The sequence below is a fragment of the Patagioenas fasciata genome, chromosome 19, assembly GCF_037038585.1.
Source record: "Patagioenas fasciata isolate bPatFas1 chromosome 19, bPatFas1.hap1, whole genome shotgun sequence".
NCBI lineage: Eukaryota > Metazoa > Chordata > Aves > Columbiformes > Columbidae > Patagioenas > Patagioenas fasciata.
In genome coordinates, this window is record NC_092538.1 from 9,942,465 (window position 1) to 9,964,124 (window position 21,660).

Here is a 21,660-nt window from a genome sequence, read left to right on the forward strand (position 1 = left end):
TTAAGAAATATAGCCCAGACTGTGATCTGCATTAACAGTAATTTATTGGGGAATGCTTAACCTTTGGGATTTAAATTCAGCAGATTGGCTTGCTTGGTGGTTACAAGGACTGGGAGATGGGATTGCTCCAGTTTGCTCGTGCTGTGGAGTGTGCCGGTGGACACAAGGCCCTCAGCAGAGCTCCAGAACATTTGCCATGGGCTGCAGTGGTGCCGCGATTTTCTGTGCTCTCTGTGTCACGTTATCCAACTATGTCCCTAATGCCTGCTATACCCCAGTGGGAGGGCACGGTGGCTGCTTGGAGATCTTTCAGTGAAAGATTTGACAGAGTGGCGCGTCTTTGTAAAAGCATTCTCTAGTCGCTTCAGAAATTCTGAAAGGATTGTCCTCCCTGGGATGAGGAGGAGGGGTATGAGCGTTGCTGTGTTTTTGCCGTGCAGGAATAAGTGCTGTGTGTGCCCGCGCAGGAGCGCTGCGTTAGCACAGCCTGTCCCAGCCCCGCAGCCCGTGGACGAGGGCGAGAGCCGCTCCGTGCTGATGCAGCAAGACGTGCTGATGCAGCAAGACGTCTTTGCTTGCAAGAGCTAATTATGCCATTAGCGTGCAGATCTCTGCACCTCCCTCCTTTGCGAGCTTTTTACATATTCTGTGTGGTCAGGTGTGTCTAAAGCAAGACAGGCTGAGCAGAGGTTAATTTAGATATACTGCTAGCAACAGGTGACAAGAGAAATAAAATACTTAAGAACACTTAGACGTGCAAGGGGGTCAAGGTACTTTCTAACAGCTCGGTAGAAACTCCTTTAATAATACCTTATAAACTTTCCTGGCTGCCTGGCCTATTTACAGGCCTTGTCTTTCCCCTAAATCCATTTCAGAAGATGTGTTTCCATTTCGATTCAGAGGTTGCCCAGCAGGACATTTGTCTTGGTACACAGGGACAGCTGTGTTGACAGTGTCTGCAGCCTCAGGGCGTTCCAGTCTCTCTGTAATCAGATGAGACCTGTACATGCTTCAGTGCCTTAGCAGTGAACTGAAACAACCTTTGTCTGTTTGGGATGATGAGGGGAGTGACCATGTTTAGAAATTTGGCAGTTGTTTTGTGAGATCCTCTAAAGGATAAATAAACTGCAAAACCCAATGAAGCTCCAGGAGTCTGTTTTACTGTAGCGGTTCATCAGGCAGCATGAAAGAAGGATGGGCTGATGTTGGAGAAATACATGCAAGAAGTGCAGATAATTTGAAGTTAACTTGTAAAAATATGTTGAGTGATTTTTATATAACGTCTGTCCCTTAGATCCCTATCCAGTGTTATGGTTTTACAGCTGTACGTATCTATTTCCTGAAAGGTTTCTGCTTCTTTGTGCTATGTGGCAGAGGTAAATATGCAGCAATTTCTATTTGCGGAATCCTGGGAGTTACTGGTAAAATTGTACGTAAAAGTTAGACAGAAATGGAATTTTTAAGCTGCTAGCACACCATGTAAAATGCAGTTTGAATAGCAATAGCAGTGACCAAATCCCTGTTAAATACTAGTCAGGAGTATCCATCAGTGTGTTTTATTCATGCAGTGTGACAGTGCAGTTAACTCAAGCCTGTATTGATTCTATTTATTTCAGTTTAGAAAACATATCCACTGAGCTTTCGATGTCATTATTACAAGGACAAGGAGCAACGTTTAGGACTGACAGCCATGCATATAAATACAAATCTTTCGCAAAACCTTCTGTCATATTGTTCCTCCTTGGAGAACAAGTCAGACTTAAACAGAAGCAGTAGTGCTGGCAAATTGTTAAAGATATATAGGTATTTTCATTATAATGAGTAAAACTGTAAAAGATACTCAATATGTCAAAGTAGTGGGATGGGATTGACTAGTTTGCTCATGGAGTTTAACGTTGCTCTTGGTGGAGATACTGAAGCCAATTTTGAGCACTTCATATAATTTGTTCTGTAGGAAACTGAGCTGTTTTGATGGTACAACATCAGTTTTTTAAAAAGGAGAAAACAGAACTCAATGAAGCGAACAGGACGAGTGTTTTCATTGGTCACATAGTCACCTTTTTTCCTAACGTACACGAGATTTTGCGAATGCGGATGGTGTTTTATGACCCATAATCTCAGTTTTATTGCACGAGAAATGAGGAACAAGGGAATTGAATGCTTTGCTGGACATTGTTGAATATCTTTTGCCTCCTGTAGCTTATTCAATCACTTCTGGTTAAAAGGAAAAAAGTATTTTTACTGCAGTGCAGGTAACTGAAATAGTTTTTTAGTAACTGAAATGGGATTTGGGATTAATATTTTGTTGTCTGATCCTTCTCTACCAACTGAAGCATTAAATGAAAACAATTTCATTACAGTTCTGTGGCAAGTCATGCCCTCTCTTCTAACAAGTCACATATTAACTATCTCATTGTCCCTGCATGCGCCTTATACAGTCATTTCAATCCCTTCTTGTTTCAGCGTTGCAGTCTATTTCTCTGCAGTCACTATTTGCATTGAAATAATTCAATTCATGGCACAGCCTTCCCTCCACGCACATGTATTCTACGTTCATTATAGTTTTTGTGACTGTAAGGCTAACAAATCTTGTCTGAGTTACATGCTGTTTTCTCTTATCGTTAATATTTAATTGAATTTCATTAAGTGTGCGTTGTCTGTTAACGCGTTTTCTGCTCAGTCCAAGTACCCAGGAATACATGAGGCTCTGCAGAGCACCTACAAGAGACCTGTTGAAAAATGGATTGTTATTTGCCGCAGGCAGTCGAAGGTGTTCCTGGAGTGAGTGTGGGCGATGCGGCCGCGCTGCGAGCGGGAGCTCACACCATTCTGGGCTCTGCCCCTGACTCTGCTCTCTTGCCTCAGGCTCTCTAGGGAGGGTTACCTGAGCTCTTAATTCTCTCATTATAAACTGTGGAGGTTATTACTTGCCTGCTTCCCCATACCAGCCTTGCAGGGGGGTTAGTTAATGAACATCTGTTAATGTGTGCCAGTAAGTGCTGTAAAAGTGCTGAAGTAGCAGCAGTCCTGCTCATGCAGAGATTACCTGGCTGCAGGTTGGTAATCTGCAGGTTTTTCTTATAGGATCGTGCTGTAAGATGAAATAACCATTTTAGCAGGCACCTGTAGGGCACAGCTTCCCTGTCTCCGAGGTGTTCCCTGTGCCCATGGTACTTGTATGGTGCTCCAGTGCCCAGGACTGGGACGCTGCACAGCACAGCTCTGTGCGCTGGAGGAGTTTCCGTGCACCCCCGCGTAACCCAGGTGTGTGCAATTCAGAGCACGCAGCGCTTGCTGAGGAAGCTACGTTCCCAGCTCCAGTTCATTATCCCCACTCATTAAGAAAAAGAAGATGCTGTTCCCTTCTTTAAAGCTTGTTGATTTCCTTACACCCCACTCGCTGAATGTCTTAACCCCACTCGGTTCCCTGCAGCGGTGTCGGGAGGGTGAAGCGCTGCTCACGTGCACAGAGCGGCTGCTGCAGCGCAGAGCCCCAGCTCGCAGAAGTGAATCGCTTCCAGCCTTTGGCAGTCTTGGCCTGGTCCTAGAAATCCGACTGGATGCTGGCGGCTGCCAGGAGCCTCCCTCTCTCCATCATGTGAGCGGTGCGGAGCGGGAGGTTCGCTGCTACTGGGCCAAAGTTCAGCGGCTGCATCACCGCCGAGCAAGCAGCGCCAGGGTTACTGCCGATCACCCCGGCTGTTGCCATGGCAAAGCCATTGCATAACGCTCGCATTAAATCAGAGCGCAGAGGAGAGGAAGGCTAAACAATAAAAGGTTGTTGCGTTGTTGTACTCGTTTTGTTCTTTGTTGCTGAGTCCCGCGTAGCTGTTGCAGATGGAGTTCCACACATAGTTTCTGGCTGGGCTGTTGTGGAAGCCAGTGCAGGTTTTCAGCAGGGCCTGGCCTAGAGCTCACTCGTGTGATCATGTAATTGGGGCATTCACATGAATGGGGCTGGCAAGACAGTGCCTGCAAAGAGATTGTTTGCATGAGTAGAAACTTTGCATGTCAGTAAAATTCATGGGATCCAGCTCATAGTTAAGATAGATGTTTAACTTCTTGGCACAAGCTGTCTTATAAAAGGAAGTGATTTGATGGTAGTAATAAAATTTGCACCCAGCTAGAGAGCTCAAGGCATTGGAATCTCAGTGTTATAAGGGTGGCTGCACCATGATTTCAAGAAGTAAGGCTCCCATGAGTTGCAGAAGATAGTCATAGGAGGCTGAGCAGTCGGGAGACCTCTTTTTGGTTGGAACTGGTACAGGGAAGCCGGAATGTTGTGACATGGGAAACTGCATTTGGAATCAGGCCATCATCCTCTTGAGATCTCTGCTGAAGTTGCATCTGCATTTACATAAGTTCTGGCACGAGAAATAAATGTCCGTGAAGTGACTATTCTGTGCTTTCTCTTCCTAGATGATTAATTTAAATGACTGAGGGATTGATTTGGCTACAAGCCTTCCCCTGAGGTTTCTGACTGCAGTTTATCTGTTACATGGAAAAGACCAAGGTCTGTCTCTTTGGTAGGAGCCATTATGCTTTTGGCCCTTCTGGCCTGTGCCATTAAGTCAGTGGCAAGGTTGTGTATGACTTACCGGGGCCACGTTTTTCCACTGTGGAGTCCTGGGCATGTTACGATGCGCACTGGGAACTTCGTGTGCCAGTACTGTAGTGAAAACCTAGCGTGAAAGAACATTGTGCAGCCCCCTAGCACAATGCCAGCACCCAGGACTGCCAGAGACGTGGTTTATATTTTCATCTACAAAACAGAGAACAGACATAACACTTTACTTAGAAGGATCTCAAACTTCTTTACATAGCTGTGAACATATGATTGTTTCCATTTTACAGGCATGAAGAACAGAAGATAGGAAAGCTGTGACTAAATCAGCAAGCATTTCAGAATTAGTTGAGCTGAATTTTGTTTCCTTACACAGGAAAAATAAAATTAGCTTCAGCCACTGTAGTTTCTATGCATTTCTGTTCTTGAAAGGTATCATCAATTGTTTTGTTTAAAGACATTGAATATGAACTTGTTCCTACAGAGCTTTGTGCTGTAATTTATCAACAAGGCGCTGAGGCACAGACGTCAAATGAATACCAGATTTCAAATTATGATAAGCAATTGTGTCATCTCTGTGAATAGACATTAAACTCTGCTGAGAAATCATCAATAATTCATTTAAAAAAAAAAAAATAGTTCAGGGACATTTGTATAGGTCTCTGCAAACAACCAGTCTTGCGTTCTGTAATAATTCCTTTGAATTTAAACCCAAAGGATGCTTCTTTCTCAAACAGAAACACACGATCATGCCCAAGTCAAAAAGTTTGTTCCCTAGAGATCTAATTACCGTTTACCTTTGGGGAGTTAAACCGGTACTTGCAATATTGTCAGAGGTGCCCTGTGTGTGCCGTGGCTCAGTGCAGCCCGCACTTCTGAGCAAGCTGAGCCAAGTGCTCCCTGTCCTCGTGTTCTTTCCCTTTCCACACGACTTCTGCCTGGTATGGCCACATTAGTGACATCAGCACTTACCTGCCATCTAAACTTACCTAATTTACCTTTGAAATTTGAGTAAAGTAGGTCCAAACTTACAGATGACAGAAGTTCAGGATGGAAGAAAAGGATTGTGTCCATTCTGCCTTTTTTCTTGTATGAAATATTTGAAGTGTGGTTTATTTTTCAATATTCCTGTCACTGACATTTTCACCACTTCCTTTACTCTCTACTTATACCAAACCCTAAGATTCCTATTTTCAATCCTAAAATACGAATCTCAAAATAAATTAAGTTTCTTTACTATGAAGCTGCTGGTGTAAAAATTTCAACTTGAGCTTCTCTGTTGTAGGCAGCTTTTCATTTGACAGCATCCTGGTTTGGTCCATTTCCCTCCTAAATTGTAAGTTGTTACATTCCAATAAGCACACAGCATCTGTTCTCTGTATAACATGATGTTGCAAGATGCTGATCATTTGTTCAAATGGGCTTTTCTTGATGGAATCAGAGATGTACGTGCAGCCTAACAGCAATATTTCCCTCCCGTCTGTAATATGCTGTTATAGGGAGAGAAATTTATAAATAGTTATTAGTGTAAGGATTTAGCGGCTCTGCTTCAAGATCTAGGGTTAGCCTGTCTTAACCTATCATAGCATAATCTCAAAACTAAAAATTCTCTGTTCTCCTTGAGAGAGCATGAAATAATACTCAATGACTTTTTTGCCTCACTGGCAAGCGCTCTGGCCAGGACACCAAAGTCACAGCAGGCAAAAGCAGGGACAGGGGGAATGAAGAACCATCCACTGTAGGAGAAGATCAGGTTTGAGACCATCGAAGGAACCTGAAGGTGCACAAGTCCCTGGGACCTGATGAGATTCATCCACAGGTCCTGAGCATTTCACGCTGTCCTTCACAACACCCTTGTCTCTACATCGGAGAGACTGGTAGATTGAGATTAGAAATAAAGAAGAAATTGTTCCCCATGAGGGTGGTGAGGCCCTGGAACAGGCTGTCTGGAGGAGCTGTGGATGCCCCATCCCTGGGAGTGTTCAAGCCCAGGCTGGATGGGGGTTTGAGCAGCGTGGTTTAGTGGAAGATGTCCCTGCCCATTGCAGGGAGATTGGAACTGGATGATCTCTAGAGTCCCTTCCAACCCAAACCATTCAATGAGTCTATTATTTCTGTTTACACAGTTCTTTTCAATTACTTTGATGCTGTGATATAAAGGTCACTGATTGCCTCTGGCCATCATGTGGCTTTTTCACTAATTGTGCACTCACATCATTTTGTTCTGTGGGATCTTTTGCTTTTTGATCCAGTTTCAATTGCCCAGATGTTCATTTCATACAGTTAACTTTGTATAAAGGGCATCCTTTGTTCCAACAAACACATTGCGGTCATTGTTCTCAGCTGGGAACCTACTGCACAGCAGTTCACCTGTTTCCTATGTAATTCACCATCAATCTACGAACCTTTGTGCTGATTTAATGTAAAATCATTCACCGGGGAGAGAAGGGATAAGGAGGAGAAATGATGCAAAAATGTTTCCTGGTCCCTAGCCTTGGATTGATTAAGGTCATGCTGCAGGGTAAAGAGGCAGTAAGAAACGGGAAAGCTCTTTCATCTTGATCCTTTTGGTGTGTAGTGGAATGGAAAATCACATTAGTACCTTCAAAGTTTTGCTCTGGTGTCTCAGGATGTGTTAATGGAGACCTAAACATCTTCTAGAAGGAACCCTATTGCCACTCCACTCCTTCCCCTATTGCCACCTCCAAAGGCTTCATGTCAGGGCAGAGAGGGGCCCTGCCAGTCCCTATCAGTAATTGTCACATAGGGAGGGGCTTGGTGTCGTTGTGCACCCAGGAGCCTGAGGATGCCCCATTCACCACATCTCAGGAGGGACAGACCTCAAGGTTATTCTTACTGCACGTGTCCCATACAGAACAGCCCATTTGCTGTTTGCTAGGCCACGTGGACACATAGGCTGTTTAGTTTAACTCAGCCTTTAGAGCAGTCATGAGAGCTTAGTTCATGAGCAGAATAAATTCCATGGAACGTTTTCAAAGGAGATTGTGCATATAAATGCACTGGCTGTTGCTAAAAGATCTGTGGAGGATGAGCAGTGGAAAATTGGACGGGGATTGAGCAGTATATCATCTAAGAAGGGTGTAACTTGGCAATATATATCTGTGAAGCTTTTAAAATCTCTATCTTGGCCAAAAGAACCCTTCCAAATGACAGGAATCTCACCATCTTGAGCCCAAACGTTCCTAGAAAGATGACCCTCCGAAACTGTCCAGGCTGCTGGCAGGGAGAGCGTTGCTGGCAACGTGCAGAGCGTTTCGGTGGCCAGGGCTGAGGCAGAGAGGAGCTGTTCTCCCGGCTGGGGAGGAGGAGGCCTGCAGGGCAGCTGGCAGCACGCACTGCTTTTGAACATTTCTTTCATTCAGCCTGCTGGGCAAGAGCTGCACAAGGCTGAATTTGGGTTTAATGTGCTGATGTGATTTGCTGTGGCCCTCTCGGAGCTGCCTGGGCCGGGATGTCCAGGGACTGCAGATGGCAGGGGCTGTTCTGTCTGCTCATCTTGACCAGGAGGAAAGCAAGAGGGCGAGAAGGAGAAAACCAGGAGTCCTGTCCGGTTCTCACTACCAGCAGTGGATGGATAAAGGTGCAGGTTTTTGTTTGCAGGAAACGATGTTTCCCATGGCTGGTCCCACTGAAATCATTAAGCAGAGGCAGACGCTGCTCCATTCTGCAGCGGTTGCAGCACTGTAATTCTCCATTTTTCTCTCTTTTCAGTCTATAGATCCCTTGGCACAGCTCTAAATTCCCTGTACAGTGCACAGTGTTGCTTTCACTGAAAATAGCTGACAAAACAACATTTCTGGAGCCTTATTCCATTACAAATTTTTTTTTTTTTTTTGCTTTTTCTATGCATCTCCCCATTTTTCCCTGGTCAACAAGGGCTGCATCCAGGCAGCCACCTGCATTCAGTGTGAGTCATATGGAATGCCCAGAAACACTTCCAGGCCCTAATAGTTTGCTGGAAATGAGGCCAAGTGAGCAAATCCCTCTACCCTTCCCGCCAGCAGGGTGACCTGCACGGCCTCTCCAGTGCAGGATTTATGTCTTGATGTGTCGCAGTGACTGACAGCAGCAACAAGGAGCTCTCTGGGGCAGAGGAGAGGGAACCCTGTCTCCTGGCACAAGCTCCAGTCTGCTCCAGGGAATGTGCTAATTTTCACTCCTTTATAGTCCTTTATCTCAGCGCTGTGACCTTGAGCTCAGAGGCATTATCAGCCTTAGCCAGCGTGCAGTTAACCGTTTAAATGCTGAATGTTTCTGATGGTAAAAACACAATTAATGCGACTTACTTCAATAGTTCAGCAAGTCAGTGAACTTTTCAGGCTTGAAGAGTGATTTAAGACATTAGGAAAAATATTTTGTACTGAATAGATGAATTTTGTGGACTGCAGCAGTGTGCAAAATCCATATGCCCCTACAAAGTTCCTAGGGCACGGAGAGATCTGTAAGAATGTGTCTTATGTGCATTGCTATATGTTATATGTAAACTTGGTTTTCTTAGTCAGCTTTTCATCCTTACCTGGACCCATTTATTGATATCCAGAGCACAGGCAGAAAGTTACTGGCCTCACGCTTTCATTGTGGTCACTGCTATCATGCTTATCATGCTAACTCTTAAATTGTTGGCTTTGCAAAGTATTACACAAACTCTTACGAAAAAAAAAAGTCCTGGAGGAATCTAGATTGCTGTATTGCCAGTTCTGCTCCTGACGTCTCTGGGTGATTTGGGGCATGTCATTAACCTGTGTGTCACTTTTTGTGTTTGCAGAATGAGCCAAGAATACTTCAGTGGGCCATCATGGCTATTCATGAGCTATGAATGTGCTTATGTACATGTGGGTCTTGTTTGGCAAGATCAGCTTCTCTGCCTTTGGTGCCTGACAAATGATATTATGCAAGAAAAATAATTTCCCACTTAATCCGTGAGCAGTAAGTGGGTAGAGGCAGAATTTTTTTTGGAATATTCCTATTTAATCTGTTCAGTGTGCATGGAGTTAATTTGCTCATGCCTTCAGATTGTTTTGTTTCCAGGGATTCTAAACCGTTGCCTCCAGCTGTTCATTTCCATTGAAGGAGGGTGATCTTTATCTGTCTAAACTAGTTAAAACCTGCTCCACTACCCAGCAGCCTTTTTGGAGACAGCCCAATAAAGCTGAGCGCAGTGGCTGTGACACCTAAGCCTCCTGGACATCATACATTCCAAGCCCTGCATTTTTTCTGACCTCTCGCTGTTGGAGCACCCCTCCTGTTTTAATGGGACTCTTCACTTCCTCCGCAGCTTCATTTAACACCTGTCCAAAAATGGGAATGATATTTGCCTTGTAAATGGCCAGTGAGGAATCCCATTTAGACTAATTTACTGCTTTAATATTATCAGGTTAAGCCTTCACATAGTCTCAAAGGTACCATTCAAACAGCTGAAGCACTTGTAGACTTGCACTTAGACTCTGCTCAGGGTGCGTGTTGCTTGGGATGTTTTAGTTGAAGCATGCCTTTAAAATCCACTCCGTTTAAAGCTTGCTGTGACGTGGTGGGACTTCTAATACCTTCGGGGTCAACAGGGCCACTTCCTCTTCAAATATGAGATGGAAAAGGTTTTGTCTTGAGCAGATGAGATGCAGGTTTGCTAAGTTGATGAGGCAGCCACCAGATGTACCAAAGAATCTTTCCTATCATGAAATTCAAATGTCTTGTATACATCAGGCGAAGATGCTGACTATACAAGCGGGAATTGCAAACAACAAAAATTAATGTTGCTGTTAATGCTGCTACAGGGACCATGGCTAGGATGTGCGCACTAATGCGGAAACGCCTTCCCTTGTTGCTGAGGTTCCTAACAGCACATTATTTTGGCCTGTGCTGTAAAGGAGTACACAACACAATGTGTAAAATGCTAATGGTCAGTTTGTACTTTAGGCTCTTCCTTCTACTACTGCTGCTAATGGCAGTGGGAAAATTTGTGGCCAGAAGACCTCTCCTGAAGGCCCAGGCTGAGCTTAACTTTGGAATGTGCCAAGAAGATGTTTTCCTGTTGTGTTGCAGATGTTCTGTCCGCGCTGTCTGGGGAGTGCTGGGAAGCAGAGCCCCTGCAAACAGCTGGATCAGTTCAGATCCAAACCCCTGTGTCTGTGTGAGAAGCTGTGGAGTCGCTTTTCTGCTAAACTACCTCGCAGTAATTATCAGACTATCAGAAGATGGGAAAGGTCTGAGAAAAAGACCGGTTTAACATGTCATTATTGGTTTTTAGCAGCTGTGTGTTATCCTATTGTTACTAATAACCTTTTTAACTTTGCAAGCAATGTTTTCTTGGCACCATTCAAACGTAATGACTGGGGGGTCAAATTCGGCTCTCAGTTGTGTAAATGTGGAATCATTCTGTGGGCTGCCTGGTGTTATTTTGCATTTGGCTCGTGGTCCCAGCCCCCAGGAGCCTGCAATCTGAAATACCCAGGCAGAGTACTCGGTCACAGTGTGTGCCTGGTTCATATGCAAAGCATAAAAGAAACAGGTGAAGAACTACTGTCAAATCCACGCGATATAATTATGGTCCTATTGTCCTCTGGTTGGGGACACTCAAAGATAAAAGCTTGTAAGACTCTTAAGTAAGGTTCAGTGGTTTTATATGGTGAATAAATTTATCTTGATTTCAGTCTCTCTTTTCTAGCACGGTCTTTATAAAGTTCTCAGCACTGAAGTGACTAATTGCATTTCTCATTTTCAGGGATCTTCCAGACAATCCTGCTGTTGAATGGGACACACAGCTCCTCGCTGCCTTTGTGCTAGAGCATATAGAAGCCAATAACATCAATCTGGTAAAGTGAAACTTTCTACAGCACAGGCAATTTCCACTTTACTTTTAGGCCAGTGTTCTAGGATTGTTCCTTCCCCCTGCAAGCTTTCTTTGAAGTCTTTAACATTAGGATTTTGGTTCTGGAGTCTCTGTGAAGTAGCCTGGGAGAGGGAGAACATACACTTACTCATTTTGAAATATTCGCTCCTGTTGCAAGATTGCATTGATGAAGAGATCTGGGATTTAGGTTTATGTTTGAAGTACATTGTCAAGCATGTGTTAGAGACCTAGATTAGCAGGGTTATTGCTTGGAATTGAAGAATATTAACCTGGGGAGATTTCCTAGCAGTGGTATAGGTTTGGTTTTTTTCCCCCACAGAACAGGAATAAGGGCCTAAGCATGGGAAAGATTGTGTTCTGTTCTTTTTGCTTGACCCTTCCTGTGATCAGACATGTCACTGTCATACACTGATTAGCAGCAAAATCACAAAACTCTTAAAGCCTTTCAGCAATTCACAAAACAAGAAACCACATCTCCTGTAGCATAAAAGCCCCATGAGCACAAAACCCCAGTTTCATGCATCCAACTTTGTATTGATTCTGAGGCTAATTTTCCATGAAATTCATTGCTGTGCACAGAGACAAACACAGTTTTCCTGGGCTCCTTTTGTGCCTTTTGGCCCCATGAATAGATAGGTTTTAATCTAATCTGAAAGCTCCAAACACACGAGGATTTGTATTGCATGTTTATGACTCTCATGGGCACTACGACAAGTGCACAAGAATCCCAGTAGAAATTCTGAAAACACTAGAACTTCCTCTAGATGGTTAGAAAGCGTTAGATCTTTGCTTCAGAGGAAATTAAACTCAAGCTGTGTGTGCTGGGGGAGCCAGGAGTCCCTAACATAGCATAAGCTGAAAAATCAAGTGCAGGGTTTTCAAAGTAATAAACGCGCACAATCACTGGGACGGTCCCTGCTGTACTGCGGGGGCCGGGTGGAGCTGCAGGAACAGGGGACACGGCACAGGGTCCATTGCCCCGAGCAGCAGCAAGGACAAATGATTGCAGCAGAACACATCAGCCGTGCCAAAGGCCACTGGAGCAGCTTCTCAGGGATGATGGTAGTGAACTGCTCTGTAAACTTCAAGTGTCCCAAGTAATCGCACAGGTCTCAGGTATTCGCTGTAATACCTTTCACTCAGAAACAGACCTAGTTTGCCAACAACAGCAAGGTAAGTGCCTAGTTACCTTTGTCCAACATTCTGCATTTTAAAACTTCAGAGCTTTGGGATCTGTTAACCACTCTTCTTGGAGCATCTCAGCTGTCCTGAGGCATTGGCCTTGGCTTGAAAGCCAAACTGAGTCTGGTTTTCAGTAATGTTGGAATTGATAAATTCGACTTAATGTGTTAAAAGAGCTTTGTCAAAACATAAGCTGACAGGGTTCAAACACAGGCTGGCTCAATGGAGTTAACATAATTGGAAGACACGTATTGTTTTAGCTGTTCCAGTGGGAAGACTTTCCCCAGCTCTCCCCATAGCCATAGCTTAGACAATGGTATATTTTATTTACTGAACATATGTGTCATCTGGCAGCAGCGAAGGAGGCTGCGATTCCAACATGCCTGAAAGATTGCAAGGCAATCATGTTATGCGTAGTTTTGTTCCATTGCATAGTTACTCATTTCCTCAATTGCCCTGGAAGTCCATGAGTAACTCAATCTATTTGAGAGCTACAGGGGCATATTTCATCCAAGCTCTATATTAAATAGTGCAGACACAGAAATTAACGGTTGGTGTACTTAAAGCCAAAACTAATTTATGGACTTTGGAAATTATTTCCTGCCTGCTGGATTTATAAGCAAAAGCCAGTGTTGCTGGGAGAGGCAGCCAAGGCTACTCGGTCTCGATCCAGATTAGAAAGTATTTGGTGTGTAAAGAAATAAATTACATAGTATTGTGTGAGCCTCAGGCAGGCTCTAGATTATTAAATCCTCTTCAGGATCTCAGGGTTGGTAGTAGCAGAGCTTGGATTAGGAGGCGACATTCAGACTGTTTGGGGCAGATGCGGTGCCAGGACCAGAATTCAGCAAAACCACATTCTTACAAGCTACTTTCCACTATGGATTGATGGAAACATCATCCATACAGCTGTTTGTGGAGAGTCCGATAGACTCAGCTCAGCTCCAGATCAGCCTGGAAAGCCAGGTCCTTCTACAAATGGCATTCAAGTTGGAGCTTGTGTCTGAGAGGGTAAGTTCAGCTCCCATGTTTTGGATGTCTCCTAAAATTTGGGACAGTTTGAATGTGTGATGTTTGTTGAGAATGTTAAATGCGTTTGAAGAACTCCAGATATGGCATGCAGCACGTGGAGTTTGCCAAAGGAGACGACAGAGCTGGGCCAGACTGGGGCACCCCTTTCCTCCCAGTCTCCTCAGGTCTGCTTTGGGGTACATAAGTGGGAGGTCCCCAGGACCTTTCATTCTGAGAGCTGGTGCATGACTTACACACTTGCAGCTCAAACCCAGTGAACACTGGGTTGTTGGTCACAATGAGATTTTTCCTTTTTCATCCAGTTGTCTGTTCATTTTAGTCTTTAGCTTTTCTAATTTAGTAACCACAAGAGACCTCTCCAAATACACAGGAGACTCAAAGAGAGATTGAATGTCACTGCCTTCTGCAAGTATAATTCAGGCCTATGAAATGATGTTCAAGGGAAGGCCATTAGAAATGGAGTTGCTTGCTATGGCATTTTATAGGATGGCCCTTCTTAAAAAGTAGAGAGACCTTTCAGTCCCCACCAGTCCGCTTGAGCAGATGTGTGCTCTGTTTAGGCCCTGGACGATGCCAGAAAGTGTGAGGGAAACCCGCAGTTTAAGCGCTTTTTTCTTCCGTTGCACATGGTGTGTGTGTAGAGGAAGCCTGGACTCCAGACCTCTCAGGAGTTTTCTCTTCTGCTAGTAATTGAGTAATTTCCTCTGTGCTCTCCCCTCTCCGGAAGGGATTTCTGGACCTGTTTGTCTTGGCTCTTGCTGTGGCTTCCACCAGTGAAAGCTCCATTTCCTGAATACCAAGGTCACCCAGAAGAAAACGCAGCAACACCAACGGCAGCTGCTCCCATTTCAGAACAGGTGTAGGGAGGGAACTCCCTCTTGCCCTAAAGATTTCATTGAGCAATGATTTCCACATCGAGTGTATTTCCTAGCCCAGCCTTTTGCTCCCCGAACTGGCTAATCCTGTTTTTAACCTAGATAATTTCAAGATGTTCAGGTTTTCTCATCCTGCCCTGATTGTTTGCTTGATTTCATCATCAGCCTCATTCAGGTTAGGTGTTAACAGCAACCACAGCAGCTAGCTGCACCGTGTGGAAGAGGCAAATGCTCCCGTGTGAAAATACCTTTGTTATCAATGAAATGAATCCCTGAAGCCAGAGGCGTATATTTACATGTGATTGCTGCCTGCTTTAAGTCACGAGCACCACAGTGATGTTGTGGAATCAGTCCCTGTTTAGACAACAGACCTCGAAGCTCCGCACTGGGTAGGTGGGACATCACTGCTGTGTCAGAGCCAACCTGTGTGCTGAGAGGGATCTCTCAACCTGAGGAGCCAATATTTCAAAGGTGGGCTCTTTGCAGATGTAGTGAATCCCACCAGGGCCAGGTCAGAGTGCAGATACCTTGGGAATTTTACTTACAGATTTGTGTATTTGAAGAGACAGGCGATTCAGGTGCAAATGTCCTGATAGTAGATTAGACAACATCACTAGAGAATTAACTTCCTGCAGTCTCTTTAGCAAGTTCGGCTGTTACGTAAGCCCAGCAGCACTGAGAGCGGCAACTCCTATTTCAAAACAGATGTGGAGAAGAAAAACCTCTAAAGGTGTTTCTGAACAGGGAAATTCCATGTCAAGAATATTTCCTAACTCGGCCTTGTGCTCCCACAGTTGAGCCAGGCCACTTTTGTCAAAATAACGATTCGTTTATTTAGTCTGCTCACTCTAGTCTCTTGTGTTGGTTTTCTGGTTTGTTCTCTTGTACCATCCATAGAAGGGAAAATGTGTGTTTTAGCTTGCCTGGGGTTTTTAGCTTAGTTTCCTAAGGAAACAAGAATAATGCAATTGTATTTATATGTGTGTACATGTGTGTTCCAAAAGACTCTAGAGCCCCTTGGCTAATTTCAACCACATCTGACAGTAGGGTAGTAGCCTTAGAATCCCAGAATATTATGTTTGTACAGGTTACATGAAAATAAATGACCAAACAGAAGAGATAAACCCTCTATCCCTGTGTAGTAAAAAGGTTTAGTGCGAGTCCAGCCCTTAGCAGACTCACGCTATTATTCATCTGCATAGGAATTTATTCTCCCTGCAGTGAGTGGGGTACATTGTTATCGTAGGAAAGTGCCACTCTAGGTAGGAGTGATTCAGAGCATGTTTTTTCTTATCTGTACAATACAGGGTGCTGTGCTGGTTGCCCGAGCTGTACAGAAGCAATAATGTCTTTCCCAGATGAGCTGCTCATGGAGCTGGTGTCCTTAGGGAGGGCTCAGCTCCATGCAGTCCCTGCAGAGCCCCTCGGGTGACACCGATGGACAGCAAAAGCAGCCAAAGCCTAAAACATCGTTTTTCTCCTTACAAAATAGGGGTTAACCAGACAATGCTTCTTTGTACCTGAACGAAATCAAACTGGGTCCCACCGCTTCCAGCCAGCAACGAGAACCCCGCTGCTTGGTGGCAGTGTTATTACAGCCACTGGGCAAAGTGGAAAATGCAGCTGTGGAGTTGTACCGGGTGGATGGGTTTACAAGCAGGCTCGTCTGGAGTTTGTGGGTTTTGGAATATTTCTTATCGCTGTCTTTGTGCGTCCTCTCCCTCTTTACACAACATCCCGTGTTTGAGAGGGCCGCTCCCCTTGGAGGGTGGAGCAGCTGCAGAACGGGCAGGGCGGCTTTTGATCTTCCTTTGATCTTTAACCCAGTACTTGGGTCCCTGTGTGTTAAACAGATTTTGAGAAGGGAGCTGTGGTGAGTAAGCAGGGCAGTAGCATTTCCTTCCCCGAAGAGAGAACAAGCTGGCAAGGAAGCAGACATTCATTGAAACGTAGGCAGGTTATGGTTTGTTCCCTGTCACAGAGGAGGGAGCTGTGGCGAGCTCTGCTGCCTGGCCTCTCCCAGAGCAAAATCTGAACTGCAGACCATCCGGGCAGTCGCTCCCAGCAGCTGGAACGCCTGGGGGCTCACATACCCTGTCTGCTCCACCATTGCGCTGCCAGTTTGTCTTTAGGTCAGCAGTGGGAGCTGGTAAGCACCTGCTTCACCGTACAGAGGGAGCCTGCAGGGTGGGTGCTTCACCCCAACACATTATTGGTAGGTCTGAGGCAGGGAGACAAGGGTGTTGTGTGCTTTGCACGGTGACTTGTTAGTGCTGGGTTCCCACATTACTTCTGCATTATGAAGTTTCCGTTTCTCCCTGCAGACAAGCAATAAACAATATGATCTTCTCATTCAGCGAAAAGCCTGACGTGGTTGTACAAAAAAGTGCAGTCAGCTGATTCTTTAAAAAGACTTATATCAGATTATTTTATCACTATGTTCTCCTGTGATGAACCCTGGCCACAATCAGGGCAGTAATACATGATTGGCTTGCTCTTGTTAAAGCAACATGTCCTGATTCACAGGACAACAAACTATAGTTTCACCCTGTAATCCGCAGGCATTCTAGTGTGTTCTCAAATCCTGGAGAAAGTGATTCATAGAGCTGGATGTCTTGGGTCAGGAACAAGACTGCAAGAGATCACTCTGAACGTAACCTTTTGGCCCCGTAATAAGAAACAAGTGCATCCTGCCAGTGGCAACACGCTATTTGTCATCTTTCTGTTGTTTGAGCTGTTAAGACTGTGTAGTCATCTAGTCCCAGAGTGTCTTGTTTGTTTAGTTGTGTTTCTGTAGCATGAGTTCACACACAAGGCTTCATTGTGCAACGCTGTTGTGGTTTAACCCCAGCCAGCAACCAAGCACCACACAGCAGCTCCGCAGTGGGATGGGGCAATCAAAAAACACTCGTGGGTTGAGATAAAGACAGTTTAACAGGATAGCAAAGGAAAATATAATAATATAACAATAGAATATACAAACCAAGTGATGCACAATGCAGTTGCTTACCATCTGCTGAGCAGTGCCCAGTGATTCCTCCCTGGGCAGCTTCCCCCAAGTTTATAATACTGAGTATGACATCATATGGTATGGAATATCCCTTTGACCAGTTTGGGTCAGCTCTCCCAGCTTTGTCCTCTCCCAGCTTCTCGTGCACTCCCTGCCTTTGCAACAACTAAAATATCAGTGTATTATCGACATTATTCATATTTAAATCCAAACCACAGCTCTATACCAGCCACTACATAGAAAACTAACTCTATCCCAGCCACAAAAACAACTCTTTAGATACAATTACTTGGGACAATGCTGTGTTAGATGTCAAAGTTGGTAACTGCACATTCTCCTTTTTCAAAATAATGATTGTTCTGTGGTTTTATTGCAGGTGATAACCTTTGATGCAGGAGGAGTGAGCGGTCATGCCAACCACATTTCTCTTTACACGACTTTGAGGTACCGTGTTCTGCGAGCTTCATGTGATGCCTCACTATAGTGCTACAGAGTGAGTGTGGTGTTTGTATATAAGCAGGAAACTAACAGCTGGAGCCAAAAGCAGTATTAAATTCACTGAATAACTGAGTGCCAGGCTGTGGGACACGATACTGTTTGGAGAAACTCTCACAGCTCTGTAAATGGCCTACAGCATCTTTTATTATTCCTTCTGCTGGTGCTTTGCCAGGCTCCCTTTCACTGGACCCTCTTTGCTCTTGCTGTTCTTGATGCCACTAAAATATGCCACAGATCACTTTGCACTTAATTTACCTCTCTGGCCCAAGGATGCTGCTCTTTCACTGGAGCTGTCTCTCTTTACCGCTCTTCCTAAACTGAATTCTTCCTTCACCACTTTATTCTTTACATCCTGAAATCCTCTGTCTCTGTGCTGTCAAGGGGGAAGGTTGCTAGACAAAAATCCCTTGTACTAAAATCACCCAAATTTTGCTGGCAAGACAGCTACTCTGTTTTATTTTAACCCTCTGCTTATTCAGACCTCATTGTGTCCTAGAGAGGTCGCCCCCAGAGCTGCCCCTGCCTTTCCCAAGCATGAGAAGAACTCTTTGCAAGTATATCTTGTATTTTTAGCACCCATTTGTTTTCTGAATCATCTGTGCAATTCAGATAAGTCTCCGGCTCTCCATGCTAACAACATCACAGCTATTTGCCTTTTTTGCTTGCCTGGAGAAAGCTGCAGTGCCACAGAACCCATACTGTGACCTACTGAGGTCCTCCGGGAGGATGCTGAAAGTCTTTAATGCTGTCTGATGGCTGGAATTCAGTGTTAGAGGGATCACGGCTTTTCCCAGCAACGTCTGAAATATCCTCACAGAAGGAAGAGGGGTGGAGTTAAAGCAAAGAGTGCATTTGTTTGGGCTGAGCGGAGAAATGTTTTCCGGCACAATGTTATTTGAGGAGTGAGTGAGGAGCAGAGGTTGATGACCGATGCTCACACCACTGGCACAGAGGGACCAGAGAGCTTCCAGCTGCCTGAACCTCAGTGTTTGCTCAGTCAGTTGTCATACGGTCTGCAAACAGGAATGGAGAGCAGATCGTCAGGTGTCCCCCTACATCCTGAGAGATACAGAGAAAACAAGCTAGGAACTTAATTATGTATGAGAAAGTTAAGAAAAACTCTCGATTTGGATCCCAGCTCTACTATTGTCTGACTTTGTGGCTTTGCACAAATCACTTTCCCACTTTCGTGCTTCAGACTTCCTATGTGTGCAGTGGGGATGTTAACCCTCTTCTCGTCTCATAGTATGTTAATAGGAAGTATTCATTATCTGCGAGGCCGTTGAACTCAGACCTTTGCATTAGTCCTCAGCCTACAGCAGAACATTGTCCTGGGCTGATGAGATACATGCTGATAGGGTCACCAGAGTATAAGCAGCTGTCATTAACTACGGGCTGGTTTGTGTCTTGTCTCTCTTCCAGTCCTGAATCAGCAGAAAGAGGCATGGTGACCCAGTCATCTGCATGTGGCAGGAGCGATGCTGTGGCCACTGAAAGGTTAACTTTATTTTTAGTGGCTTGCTTGCTCTCATTATTTTTCATTTTGTGTCGTGGAGGAAGTAGAGCGTGACTGTATCACTCCTGATTTTCAGTGCCCCGATGAGTTCTCACGTACTGGATAGCAAGGGCAGCGCTGGGAGCATATGCTGAGGCTTCTCCCGAGCCTCCCTGCCCGCCGGGCTCTGCAGAGCAGCGGCTGCTGCCCCCGGGCCCCAGTGCTACATGAACTCTCCCCTCCAGGTATCATGTGCAATGTATTTATTAACCATCTTTAAACAAGGTTCTGCCTCCACTGTGGCTGTAAGTGGAAAGGGTGAAGCAGAGGGCTGGTGCTGTGATCCTCAGCTATTTTGGATACTCCCTGTTTGGGAGACAAACTTGTACCCACTGCCTGAGAGATGACTATGTGCCAGAGCAGGGGTAGAATAGGTTGTGTGACCCATCCCACAACTCCTTGCTTCAGGATGTGCAAATTATTGAACAACTTCAAGGAACAAAACAGTTCAGGAAATGGTTGTAGCTGAGCAGATGCTCAGTATTATCTTCTAAGGGCATAAATATTCTTTCTAATTTCTGGAACAGAGGTTATGCTCAAAGAAGCAGGAACTATTCAGAAGAACCGTGCTCTTTCCCTTGCAGCAACCTTCCTCCTGACGGCTTGCAAGGAGTCCAGTTGCTGCTGTATTTCTAGGCTTCAGATCTGGGAGGAATTGTGAAATGCCAAGGTTTGAGGGTGGATTTGTTCTTCTGCAAGGGAAAAATAAGAAAAAACAGGATGGGAGAGGAACACAAATTGCTATTTGATTTCAGTCTCCCCTGGGACTATTTCAGTTCTGGCTTCCAGATGGAAAAAAATACCCAACCCAAAACCAAGAAAATCCCAGTATAGCAAAGAAGGCAGAATTGGAAGCAATCCTCCGTAGCTCTGCTTCTTTCCCTGTTACCTGGATTTGGCAACATCTTTCTCTCTTATCCCCCAAAATAGGAGCTTTTGCTTTGGCCAAGAGAGGCTGGATCCCGTGCGTGTGTCCACAAGGAAGAGCAGGTTTTGACTGACATCAAGGTCACTTTACTCCCCCCTCAGCACTTGGCCAGTCACTAGGCACTCCAGTAACAAGCATGGTAAATACTACGTGACAGGAATGTTTGAGAACCTCTCCTTCCTGCACTTTGAAATGACAGTGTTTGCACTGAGATCACATGGAATATATAGGTGGCTTAGTTTTGCATGAGTCATTGTGCATTTTGATTTTAAAGAAGCCCTCTTGCGCGGTAGCCCAGTAAATGGGGGACTGTTGGGTTTGTTGTTTGCTCGCTTGCTTAGGATGGAGAGGAATGGTCTTCATGAGGGGGGGAAGGACTGTACCACTTATTTTCTTCAGTGAGGTATCAAATCCATTTAATCCCAACTAGAACAGAAAAGAATAGTCCTCGTCTGCTTAGGGCAGAGCAAACTGAGTGGAAAATAGGAGCTGCTATATTTAACCACTGTGCATTATGTTGTTATAGCAACTGCATCCATAAAACTTATATCAATGATGCCATATAAAAAGCTACATCAAAGCATCATTAGCTGAGCCTATTCTCCTCAATTCAATTTGGAAAAACACCTCTCGGTCCTGCATGATGTTTCTTAATATTCGCCAACTCAGTGGCAGCTTGTAAATGAGACACTGCAGAGACAATATTTGGGAGCGTAGTGCTTTATTACTCTTTGAGTTGATTGTGAAGCAGCTTGAGTGCCACCGATGCCTTGTTGCACATACATGTCACAGCCTATAGAATGCCCCGTTTACGAATTCCATGGGACATAGCACTGTGCAGAGGGGTGGCACGGAGGCTCCCTAGAAGAGGAGGATTGATCAAATGCCAGTTTCCAATCAGTGTATCGAAACAATGAACAGTGCATTGTCCAGCCAAACCCCGCAGACTCAGCGGGTACAGTTCTCAAAAGCCACCAGCCACATTACATCCCCCCAGAGCACAGTTCTGCTTGTATTGCATTTCCAAGGCCAGGTGTTTAAGGATGTGTTGAGCGGAAGGAAGCTGTTTCTTGGGTGATGAGTGAATGGTATCCCATCTACCGGTTTTATTTCATGCCCTCTTACAGGGCTAGAATGGGACTCTGATC

The 21,660-nt window shown here is 44.9% G+C and overlaps 1 protein-coding gene across 1 annotated transcript in view; it reads left to right on the top strand.

The window, feature by feature from the left end:
• PIGL (phosphatidylinositol glycan anchor biosynthesis class L) overlaps positions 1–21,660 on the top strand; it is a 58,909-nt gene that overhangs the window by 18,049 nt on the left and 19,200 nt on the right. The window contains exons 3-4 of the mRNA XM_065852865.2: positions 11,304–11,394; positions 17,908–17,975. Coding sequence (XP_065708937.2) covers positions 11,304–11,394; positions 17,908–17,975 — 159 coding nt within the window. The remainder of the gene's footprint in view (positions 1–11,303; positions 11,395–17,907; positions 17,976–21,660) is intronic.